The 12,189-nt window shown below is 40.9% G+C and overlaps 1 protein-coding gene across 1 annotated transcript; it reads left to right on the top strand.

Moving 5' to 3' along the window:
* Nucleotides 1-6,193: 6,193 nt before the first annotated feature.
* LOC133166942 (profilin-2-like) lies at nucleotides 6,194-12,172 on the top strand. The gene is made up of 3 exons (XM_061297360.1): nucleotides 6,194-6,494; nucleotides 8,564-8,753; nucleotides 10,761-12,172. Exons 1-3 carry the CDS (start codon nucleotides 6,369-6,371, stop codon nucleotides 10,856-10,858), a joined length of 414 nt encoding a protein of 137 aa, XP_061153344.1. The 5' UTR covers nucleotides 6,194-6,368; the 3' UTR covers nucleotides 10,859-12,172.
* Nucleotides 12,173-12,189: the final 17 nt, after the last annotated feature.

The following is a 12,189-nucleotide window of genomic DNA, read 5'->3' as shown; positions in this document are numbered from 1 at the left end:
ATTGTGTTGAAATGCAGGATTCGTGTAGATAGGCATAGAAACAATGGGACTACACACCCACAATGTAATATTTCCACAGGAATGTTCAAAGTTGTGGCGCAACAATATAAGACTAAATCTAGAAAAAACAGTTTGAGCTGTTTCCTCTTTGGATTGCTTTGATTTTAAGCTTCTGTGTGATGTAATTCCTCAGATCCGAGATCCTAAACAGGTTTTAGCGGTCAGGAGGAGTGGAAAGATATAGACTTGCAAGAGAATCCTTTTGTTCAACCTGTTTTGACAGCAATGATTTAGTGAAGTATCTCTTGACCCCTTGCCTCAAACTGCCGTGTTGACATGATTTAACAAGGATTGTCTCCTGATCGATTACCCTTTCAACACCATGACGTTGAATTACTTAACACAACGCATTCCGCAGACATCTCGACTTGCTAAATAAGGAAGCCATTCACAACCTCAATTAATGCTTTCTGTTTAGTGTTGCACTGCAAGATATATCCCGAAATGTTTAGGGTTATATTTATTTGCTGAAAAGCAAAAAAAAAACAAGCACAGCCTGAGGATGACAAGGATGTTTGTGAAAGTCATAAATAGTTGTACAGAGAAGATGGCAAGGTTTCCTGGTAGTGGAGTAGCCATTTCGGAAGAGGTAAGATGGTAACCAAACATCCATCATCGGGTTTGTGGAAGATATTTTCTCACAGGCATTTTCAAAGACATTTTATTGCATTCCAGCATGCCATGCATTTCACCGTCAAAAGAGCACGTAAGTGCCATTTATCAAAGCGACAGAAAAGTCAAGCTCAAGCAATCAGATCCTTCTTAGTAGTTGGATAACAAGGAATTAGTCTATTGACTTAACTATTTTTTAAGTCAACTTAGCTACTAAAATGTAAATTTGGTCTGTCTTTGGGTCTCTCTTCGATTCAGTTTCCCTCTTGTCGCATCTTTTTATCAAATTCCACTTATATTCAGAAGACTTCCCAAATTGATTAAACTATTATGGCGTTCGGTATGTTGCTGTTGGAGAAGGAATTATGAGCATTAGCTGAGGCCAAGGGTCAATTCTTCATATCCTGCTGAGGGTGAAATTAGAAGTTGCCCTTGGAGATAAATTCAGTATAATACATTTTAAATTAAAAAAGAAGTTCAATAGAATTAATGTGCTGGTATTCTCCTGGTCTGTAATCTAACTGCAGAAGCCATTCATTTATAGGTTCCAATTAAACATTATATAGCTGAGTTTCTGTGAGACACAAACACCACATATGACATTCTGCCTGGGCCAGTCCTTTTTACAATATGTCATTTTCCATGGCTTCCAGTTGAAACAATAAAATCCTGTCAGGGTAATTTACTGCGCCAAGTGGGAACAAACCGAGTCTGTTGATTTATTTCTGAAAGAACTAGCTAAATGGTATGTCCCTTGAAGTATTAAATCATATGTGCCACTTTGAATACCGTCTTGCAAAATGACCCTGAGCTATGGGAATGCCAAATTCAAGAATTAGTCTCAATGGTATTTCCAGGTCAAAACAACAAACTTACCAAAACAAGTGGCTTACTGGTATAAGATTTTTCTGATGTAGTTTTACTTTTACTCCTTATATTTGAACAAAGAAAACCAGAGCCGAATTTTGAGTTTAACAGGCAGTGTCATGGCTTTTATTTTGTAATAGCTGTTCCCTCTTCTTTCTGAATCTTTACTTCCTATCCTGGTGTCTCATCTTTATTGTTACTGTCTCCACCATGTGGCTCATTTCCTATTCCTATTTCATATACAACAGCAACTACCCCGTCTAGTCAAATTCTGAACCAGCAGTCCAAGCATTTGCGTCTTGTACTTCCTGACTTTATTTTTTACCTCCAGTTCATCTGAGATTATTTTAAATGGTTATTTTTCTGGGTTTTTTCCCCCCCCAAAGCTTTAGTAGGATTTCTTTTTCCCTTTTTGTTATTTAACTGCTCTCCAGTTAATTGTAGGACTGTTTATTATCATATCGCCAGTCAAAGCAAAGTATTTTATATGACATATGTACACTTGTATTTCATATTTCAATTTTATTAAAATAACTATAATCTCCTCACACGAGACAGATAAAAGGCTATTGTATTAAAATTGTAATAAAAGTTTGTGTCTTTGTGTATTTTCCCCCTTTTACTAAGTTTTCGTGGGACGTAGGAGTTTTTTTCACCAAAAAAAAGAAAAAGAAAAAGAAGAAAGACGCTGTAGAGAATTATGGCCGCAAGATGTCACCAGACGTTAAGCCACATAACAGCCCTGCATCCAGTAAACAGTCATGATAAAGACGCTGGGAAGTAAATTTGTGTTCATGCACAATCTAAAAATCTATCTGTAGCTATACATAGGTAGAGCCCTTTAAAAAGTAGGCGTATACACAAACTATTGTTTCCTGCATCGTAGAACTGAGTTGGATGTATATACAAATAACTTCAGAATAAAGCTGAAAGGCAGTATTTGAAGCACATCTGGTTTGTTTCATTTCATATCCCTTTTGGTGGTGTTTAGAGCCAAATGTATGAGAATTGTATCGATGTCCCATTGTTTATGTGTCTTGTGTGACTCAAACAGTCTGGGTGTGGTGTTCCAAAGAACAAGCAAGGGCTGAATACTTACTTTGACTTTTGGACACAAGGTCATCTCCAAAGCAAAAAAACAAAAACAAGTGAATGACTCATTAGGTGCCAAGGTGGCCACATGAATTATCTGAATTAATTGTCAATGAATCATCTAAGTCTAGAATCTATATATCTGTTCTGTTACGATTTGTTGCTTTGTTTATTTTATTTTATTCTTTTTAAAGAAAACATACAGCAATTTAGCAGGGCCAGACTCAAGCGTTAGAAAAGGAGTGCTATCTAGTGGCAGGTAGTACAAAGTGCGGCAGACGTTTATTGACTGGAAGTCCGTACATTTTTTTTAAATCCTGACCCTCGGATTTCTGAAGCTGTCGTGCTAGCCACTTGCATTACTGCCCAACTTTGTAAGTAAATATCACTCGACTGTACTCGTTTCCTTGACAGTAATAGTAATATCAAGTCCATATATTCGTCTCAAGCTGTAGGAAAAAAATGCACAGAAAATGCTCTCTTGTACCTCATCCGCTAAGAACCCAAAGCAGGCATGTGTCGGCCTAGTTTTTTTAAAGAACTATATGAACAACGCCTTTGCAGGAAACTCAAAAAGGAAGCTATATGCGAGAAATGAACCGCCAGTTTCCATGAAGCTGTGAAAGAGCACGACGAGAGAAGCATCATAAGAATGCCCCTCTAGAGACGAACTCACTTCATCCTACTCTGTGAATCATGACTATTCATCATCCAGAAACACTGCGGCCTTTCTCTCCATCCTCAACATTATCATACAATGATGTCAGTGCGAGGCAAACTAGACAACAATTAGCTTTGCTGCCAAATGAAGATGCCACTTGCAAAAATGTCGACACGAGGCGGGAACATGATATCGTTGCATTTCCTGTTTCTCACAATCAAAAGGGCTCTGAACTCAAGAAGTAATAGGAAGTAGAAAGAAGTTCTCGAATCAGTATCAGGCCTTGTATATGCAAGAACATTGTTTCTGTTGACTTACAGTCAAGAAGGAATAATGTGCTATTTACAGATGATTTCAGTGTGTGTGTTTGTGTGTGTGACATCCATGCATAATCAATGGAAGTGTTAATGGACAGTGTAGGTTCAAAACTGGCCTGTGAAAATACTTAATTGTGCATGCGGATGAGTGTGTGCGTGTGGAACACATGCATACTGACACTGACATTCAGATGGGCCATCTTTGATCTCAACGGTTCCTCAGGCCGCTTGACTGTCACATGTTTTAGTCACAGCTTGCTATGCACTTTCCAATTGATTATGGACAAGCTCAGGGTACAGTTCGCTTTTACCCAGTTGGAAAAAGGTGTTAAATTCTTTGCTTCATCGTAGATTTTCTGTGTGTCAGAGTCACGGACCTTGTGAGACATTTGCTGAGAAAAAAGAGGAACAACATGCTTCCGCTTCCCGTCTCGCTAGTTGATATTTTATGCATTCATTCTGAATTGACACCTTCTTTACTTCTTCCTTAATAACAGTTTAAAAAGATTCACACTTTTAACACGCGTCAATGGGCAACGATTTGTGCACCCCAGTCCAGTGATGTGCCATGAAAAAAGATAACGAGAGCACAAAGAAACACTTTCACTCATTAGATACACTACACTGCTCATCTAGAAATAAATAAAGCCCATTTGAAGCACTCTCTGGTAATCAGCATGCAGAGTAGATGTATCAAAATTAATTGATTAAGCAACAAACTTATTTTTTCTTTACAGGCTTGATGTCTGAATTGTAAACATTTAAATCTGTAGCGTTTCACCTTGAGTACGAAAAGTTTGAATTTGTTCTCCCTCAAGAATGTCTTTTTCTTCACTGAACGAGCCTGAACACGAGATAAGAATGTGTCAGCTGAACTCTTCACAGCCCATTTGGGGATGTGAAGTATGTGTGGCCTTGTTTTCATGCTGTCACGGGCTGTTCAGGCTTGCCGTCCTGATTTCCTGCGGCTTTTTGATTAGTCCATGTATTAAACACCATAACATGACATGTGTCCCCACCACTTTGTCCAGTCCACAGGTCACACTTCTTCCACAACAAAACCAAAGAATGAGGAAGTGGGAGGAGTTAAGAGAACTTATTGGTTCTCCAGATGGACACTAAGGCCTTAAATGTTAACTTTGGCATGCAGCGCAATGTACAGTTAGCTAGAGATTCACGATATGAACAAAAGGAGCTATAAAAATGTTATATTTTGTTTATAAACCTGTCTTGTACGTTTTGAAACGACACTGACAACACAGCCAAATGCTGCATTCCACTGAGAATGGGGCAAGCTCATACAAGGTGCTTAGGTGTGCCCCATCCATAAGATTTAAAGGGAAAGCTTGAGAAAATTTCCAAACTGCACAATTACATTTACGGATGTTTCACATGATCAGTCAGCATCATGTAAATACTTAGCATCACAGTTCTGTCTCTGAGGGTCCTACGTAAGTAGTCCTAATTCAACTCATTTCGTGAAGTTAAAAAAACATCAACAATCTGAAATGATTTTTTGGTGTCAGTTATTGCCAACACGCATCTTCACAAATTGGTCCAAAAAATTAACACCACTAGATGGATATTCTCTACATTTTGTACATTTTACATGAATTTTCTTCCAATAATTTTTCCTCATTTCATGTAGAATTATGACAAAAGGGTAAGAAAATTTAAAAATGATCAAATTGGAATGGTATAGATGGATCATTTTCAAAGTCAAGAAACAAGCTATTTGTAGATTGGCACACATCCATCACAAATAATTTTTGCGGTCAACATAAAACAATTCTCCTAATAAGGCTTCTCCCAATCTATTGCATCAGAGTGCATACTAGTTTACCCAAATTAATGATGATGCTGTCTCTAAATTCTGCCCAAGTCTCCCATGATCTCGCTGTATATTTATGCTATTTATGTTTTTATGTTGTTGTCACAATGGAAGTTGAAAAAAGTAACGCAACTATTTTGACAAGGACATAACATTGCAGATATGCTTTTAAATGTACATGATTTCATTACAAATCCACGTTGGCAAACAATGCATCAACTAAAACCATGAAATGATCACCATAACACAAACGTAAAACCTATCATTGGTGACGTCATGCTTACGTCTGCACATTGGTGGCAACGTAACCACACTGCTTTTTACCTCGATCAAAGCGTTTAGTTTTGCCACGTAAGTCATCTTGGACGCGACGTACATCGATAGAATTTCTGCGCTGTTTCGTGTTTATGAAGGTATGACGTTCAAAAAGTCGACTGGAGTGTTCACTTGTACTTTTCACGTTGGACTAGGGGTAGCTGTCGCCTGTTTCTGACTTGCGAATTCTGGAAAATTTGCATACTCTTAAACCAGTCACATATAGTGGTTTGGAAGTTCAAAGTGTTTTGAATACAAACGTAGATTTAATTGATTTTTATTCCAGAAAAATTGCAGGTCGTTAGAAGTGTGCGCCGTATGAGAGAGCCACACGATAAAGTAGGTCGTGTATCCATCCGCCGGATGCAATATTACGCAATGACGCAGCGGGCCAATCACCACCCTCGCGGAGTGATTTAATGAGGACTACACCCAAGCCCTTGTCTCGACGCTGTGGCTTCTCATGGGTGGTGACTGGTGAGAGCAGAAGAAAGCCGGGGTACCGGAACGTGCAACTGCAGCTCAACTCTCCCTTCCTTTGTCGCTCCGGAGGCGTCTGTGCAAAGTTTCTTGACCCAGCTTCTCTTTTATCATCCACCAATTATCAGAAACCATGTCTTGGGACGGCTACGTGCAAACTCTGATGGCTGAGCACTGCCAGGATGCGGCCATTATTGGGTACCCTGACAACAAATACGTCTGGGCATCACACGAAGGCGGTGACTTTGCCAAGATCACGGTTAGTATGCGCAATAGCACCTTTTCGGAGTTACGGTTTGGATTCATGTGAATGGAAAACATGCACAGTCGCACATGTGCTTCCCTTCTGAGCAGGCCTTGTCGGTCGGGGTAGTGTAGTGTAGTAGTAGCACATGGTGTCCAGTGATTGGTGTTACTGTTTAAAAACCTGGCTTTGATATAATGTCTGACGTAAATTAGCCATGAACCAGGTTAACTGTAACAAGTGTTAAAGTGACTAACTCGATTCTCGAGGCGATTGCGGCGAGGCTAGCGAGCTAGCGGAGGCGTCAGCTATTTACCGTTCGGGACCGCGCACTTAAACCGGAAGCTCACAGGCGTGACTGGATTCCAGAATCTATCGAATTGTGATGACTTTCAACTTGACTTTTGATGGTGGACAATGTTTCAAGTAGTTTGTAACTTGAAGCGAAAGCACAGATAGTCTAAACGTTTACGCAAAGTTGTCGAATGAACGTCTGCTTGCCTTCCTTCCGTCTAGTCGAAGCGCTCCGGACGGCGCTTCTCCCGTTTAGTCATTTGGAGTGGAGGGGCAACTGAAATAGTTTTCACTCCTGACAGTTTTTGCGTGTGTGGGAAAGTTTAAGTCACTACCTAAAGCCTTCCATCGATCATTTATTTTTTTAGATTGATCAATGATGAAAAAAAAACCGCGTAATGATTAGTTTTGCGTTCCTATTTAACGCAGCAAATATTTCTCCCGTTTTCAGTCAATATTGGGATCATTGCGTTTGTCCCGGTTTTTTTCCAATGGCGTATTCTTCGTCTAAAATCGAAATGGCAGATTTGCACTAGCAGCTGTGAAGCAACCTTGCGTTAGTGGAAGGAACAGGGCCCCACCTCGAAGCTTGTTGGGAGGCTTGAACGTAGCGTTTCCGCTTCCTCAACGCACGAAGCATGTGCTGAGCGGTGCAGCTCGATGACTCTGCACTTCTGCAGATAGGCTTGACCCCGTATAAGTCTTTTCTCACAAGGGTTGCGATGCACAGTAACTATGGGTCAGATACTTATTTGGCAGTAATGAGGTAAACTAATGACATCACAGCCATTGATATCAACAAAAACGGACTGATAAAGAAATGTGCGCTAACATTGGTCTGGTTCCTATCACTTTAAGAACATCACGAGCCAAACCCCCGATGCATGACGTAGTACATCAACATGGCTCACCCTTCACCAGGGTGGACTTTTTAAAGTTTTAAAACTGCAATTTGTCTTGAAGACTCAATTATTGTGATTACAGCTGTGTTGGGATTAAATGGGTTCTCAGAATTTGGGTATCTAGTGGCTAACTTTGAGTGGTGTCTCAGTACTTTTCAAAAGTTGAACTGTAATCATGCTCCAGATCTTGCTGATGAGCTGATCATTTAAGTTGTTGGAGTAAGGAGACCTTTACAACGGTGCAGGACAGCGGCCTTCAAAGACCAAAGCCAGAGACAATGACATTTGTCTTACAATGTCTTACAATTCCCACATTGTTCACCTGAATTGTATGTACATGCCCTCAAATTAAAGTTCAAGGTCTGCACTTAAATCATACCTGTTCAACATGGCAGTAAAGGCTTCATCTAGGGGCGAAAGTTTTTTTTAGGAATTCTTTTTTTCCACCCCCAAACGATAATTTGTTCAGCCTCAGCGCCATGCAAAGATATCTATGCTGGCAGATGTCTGCCTGATGCCTGAGTCGTACGTATTTACTGTTTCTAAAGGATTAGCCTGCATTTGAATTATTTTAAAACATTTTAGGAAGCTTGTTAACTGGTTGAATTGTTGGCCTGGTTCAACACGTGCCTTGGTTTACTTTTGTCAAATCACTGAATAAGACTTGCAAGGTGCCACAATTTTGTTTTTGCAATTGGCAACAGTGTACCTTATGCCGCATGGTGACTTTCTTACTCGGCAGATGAGTTTACTACGTGCTGTTTGTAAACCGGAAATCTTGGTACCATCCTAAAATGAGAGCACCTCTAGTTCTCGTTTTTTTTAACCCAGCAATCTACATCCTAGCCCACCAGTTTACACACTTATAATTCTGTATTTCTTTTGCAGCCTGCTGAAATTGATGCACTCATGTCAAATGACCGTCAATCCTTCTTCATCAATGGATTGACCTTAGGAAGTGAAAAATGCTCTGTGATCAGAGACCGATTGGAAATTGAAAATGAATGGGGAATGGACCTCCGGACCAAGTCCTCAACCGGCCCCACTTTCAACATTGCTCTATGCCGAGCTCGGAAAGGTACGTGCTTTCACTGTGTTCACTGCCCACACTTTAGGTAACAAGCAATCACAGCCCACCTCTTTTCCAAAACCAGGCAGCGATTGCCCGTTGCCTCAGCCCTGAGCAACTGTGATGTCATATTCAGTCGACAGTGTGTGGCAAAATGGCCGCCCCTGAGATGGTTAAAAACAGGTGGACCTTTGGTGCTAAACATCCATCCATCCATTTTCTGTACCGCTTTGTCCCCACGGGGGTCGCGGGAGTGCTGGAGCCTATCCCAGCCGTCATCGGGCAGTAGGCGGAGGACATCCTGAACTGGTTGCCAGCCAATCGCAGGGCATATGTAACCATGCGCGGATGGTTGTTTGTCTCTGTGTGCCCTGCAATTGGCTGGCAACTGGTTCAGGGTGTCCCTCGCCTACTGCCTGATGACAGTTTGGATTGGCTGCAGCACGCCCGCGACCCCCGTGGGGACAGAGCAGTACAGAAAATGGATGGATCTTTTGCTGTCTGCAGATAAGTTATTGCAAATGAGAATCTGTTAATTGCACTACCAGAAAAGTTCAAGATTAGAATAATAAATTGAATACAAATGAACTATTTTATGAAAGTTGAATGAATTTCTTTATTAAATGTATTAAGTTTGTTTTATTGTTGTATTAATAAGAAGGGTGATATTGGTGTTTGTGACTGCAGTAAACAGGCCAGGTTGCATTGTCAGATTTCTAATCACAATTAAATCCGTCTCCATTTTATCTTTTATTTCAACTTCATATGCAGCAAATTTCATAATAAAATATTAATCCATAGTCTTTCTGTTGTTTACGATAACAGAGTCTTTTTGTTGTGGGCGGTACGGACGCGTAGTCGTGTGGAGCAGTGTTTCCCATCGAAAGTGCTGCGTCACACGGGTGTGCCGTAAAAAAATGTTTAGCTGTGCTGCAGAAAATTGTTTGAAAAAGAGAGCATTGGAAAAAAGATTGCCAAACCACTAGTCAGTTAGCGCAAAGCCTGGTAAGCCACTTGCTAATTGCACAAATCTTGATTTCATGTTCTGATTGTGCTGCATCGGCACACATTCAGTTTGTGTGCACTGCTGTCAGCTTTTCATAAGAGCTGATGGCCGTGGTGCATTTACGGACATTTATAGAGCTAGTCTAAAACAGCAAACACAGCCATGTTCTTTTGGCTTTTAATCACAGAAATACAATAAAAAAATGTATTTTTTTTATTTCATTATTCAACTGGCTCTCTACCTATAGTACTTTATTTACATATATAGCATGTTCACGTCTTTCATCATAATAGAATTCATTCTGTTATAGAACCTGGTATAAAACTTTTGTAACATGATTTTTGGCGGTGGTGTGCTCCGAGGTTTTTTTCAATGGAAAGATGTGCCGCACATGAAAAAAGTTTGGGAAACACTGGTGTAGTTAGTACAAAGTAGACGGTTCTCATCAGTATTGCTTTTTTTTTTTTTTTTTTTTTTTTTTTTTTTTTTTTTGCGCCTTCCCCTGTGTAGTGTCAGTTGCGTCTCTGTATTTAGCATCGCCTTCCGCCCTTGGTGTGTGGACATTTGAATGAGGAAGTGTCTGTCACTGATTATCTTGCAAACAGACACTTGTGTGCACGTGAACTGGGAAGGGACGGCGGAGACGCGCTCGCATCCGATCATGAATGCTGGCTCGTGTGCGTTCCCGTTAGGACGAGCTTCATTTCTGTGGCTCACTCTGGGGTGCTCAGGCCCCCGTGACGGTGCCACCAGGCCAATTATTGATTTTATGACACAATGTTTTGGGCCAGTTTTTAAATTTAAACGCGGGCCAATATTGGCCTGCGGGCTGTACTTTGGACATGGCTGGGTTAAAGTATGCCAAGTGACTTTTGAACTAGCTGATGTGATGAATACCCAACTTGAAAGAAATCCCAAGAGTTGAGTAATAACAGAGTACAATCTGAACCTGTTGAATTGCTGTCTGTATTTATGATTTCATGTCTTTGTTTGTCCTTTGTGTGTTCCAGTATTTGTTCTAGTCAAGGGCAAGGAAGGTGTCTACGGAGGGACCCTTAACACATTGGCCTTTAAGACGGTTGAATACTTGAGGAATGCTGGCTATTAAAGCATCCCCTACCAGGCCACCCACCCAACCAGCTACCTGTCTACCACCCAGTTGCATTTCACACTTCCTGTCCTTGTTGCTCCTTACTATCTTCTGCTCCTCCTCCCCAAACCGTCTCAGCCCTTAGTTGATCCATAGCCAAGATGAGCGTGTGACTAAGGATGTCACTTGATTAAGACCAGCAGAATGAAAGACAATCACTCGATGCGTCTTTGGTGCCCATTGACACGACAAGTTCCACAACATAAACGTTCCCCGAGAGTGGCCCTTACCTGTTTTTTTTAGATTGATTGGACCACTGAAGCAGGAAATCGTCCAGGTCTACCTCTTCCCCCAACAACTTCTTTGAGGATAGACGGTGTGATCATCTGTCCACTGTCTTCCATGTCCCTCCCTGATAATGAAATGCTTGACCCCCCCCCCCCCACACACACACGCACATACGCGTCCTTGTCAAAGTGTTGTCGTTTGGCTCTGTTAATTGTCATCAAGCAGAGTTACTGTTCCTATACACACACACACACCAACAAATCAATGGACATTCCACAGTTACTAGCTCAGGCACTTGTTACTGTCTTTCTTTTGCCAGTACCTGTAATTTGTTTTCAGAAAGGCTGTCGTTTTGGACCGTAGATATTTCTCGCTCTCTCACCACCTGGAGGTTGTTCTTTATTTTTTTTGCCCATCGCCCCCCGTAACCCCCCCCCCCCCCCACCACCACCACCCAGGTAGGACCAAGTGTAGTGAAAACTCAGGTGTTGCAACAAAACACCAAACAGGTTAAGTGACAGGGCAGGTGAGCATGGATTTAGTCTTTATCATTTTTTTTTTTTTTTTTTGTCACCCCTATCAGAAGCTACACTGAATTTGAAAAAAAAAATAAAAATCCTCATTTAAACTGTGGAATTAATCGCCTTTTGCCATCCATTGAGCACAGACCCTAAAATTGTAATGTCTGTACACTCTTTGGGAGATGGGTTAGATGAAACCAACATGTACCGTTCATCACAACCCGTGTATCCTGTGCCATAATGTCAAGAGGTCTGTTGCTCACTCTTCCAAGATTATTTTTTCCTCCGTATAACCTGTCCTTCATTTTCTTTTCTGTAGCTTCAGTGCCACTGTTCAGGCCTTGTATAATCATCAAATCTGTTTCCAAGTCCTCCTCACTGATTTGTTCTCACTTTAGTTCTCTTGGATCTGGGATAGTCTGTCAATGCATTGAATTCCATATGCATACTATCAAGAATGCCATATATTGATTTATCACCTTGTTTACAGACAGATCAAAATAAATTTATTCCAACCAGAGAAGTGTTTCCTGTTCGAAT

Source organism: Syngnathus typhle, linkage group LG14, assembly GCF_033458585.1.
Source record: "Syngnathus typhle isolate RoL2023-S1 ecotype Sweden linkage group LG14, RoL_Styp_1.0, whole genome shotgun sequence".
Classification (NCBI taxonomy): domain Eukaryota; kingdom Metazoa; phylum Chordata; class Actinopteri; order Syngnathiformes; family Syngnathidae; genus Syngnathus; species Syngnathus typhle.
Note: the sequence above shows the minus strand (reverse complement) of the source record. Positions and strands in the feature narration are given on the sequence as shown.

What these genes read in the sequence shown, in the direction of transcription:
- LOC133166942 (XM_061297360.1), top strand. Translation starts at nt 6,369, where the DNA reads ATGTCTTGGGACGGCTACGTGCAAACTCTGATGGCTGAGCACTGCCAG. An exon ending in GTGACTTTGCCAAGATCACG is followed by an intron (nt 6,495 to 8,563) that starts GTTAGTATGCGC and finishes TTTCTTTTGCAG; the next exon opens with CCTGCTGAAATTGATGCACT. An exon ending in TCTATGCCGAGCTCGGAAAG is followed by an intron (nt 8,754 to 10,760) that starts GTACGTGCTTTC and finishes TGTGTGTTCCAG; the next exon opens with TATTTGTTCTAGTCAAGGGC.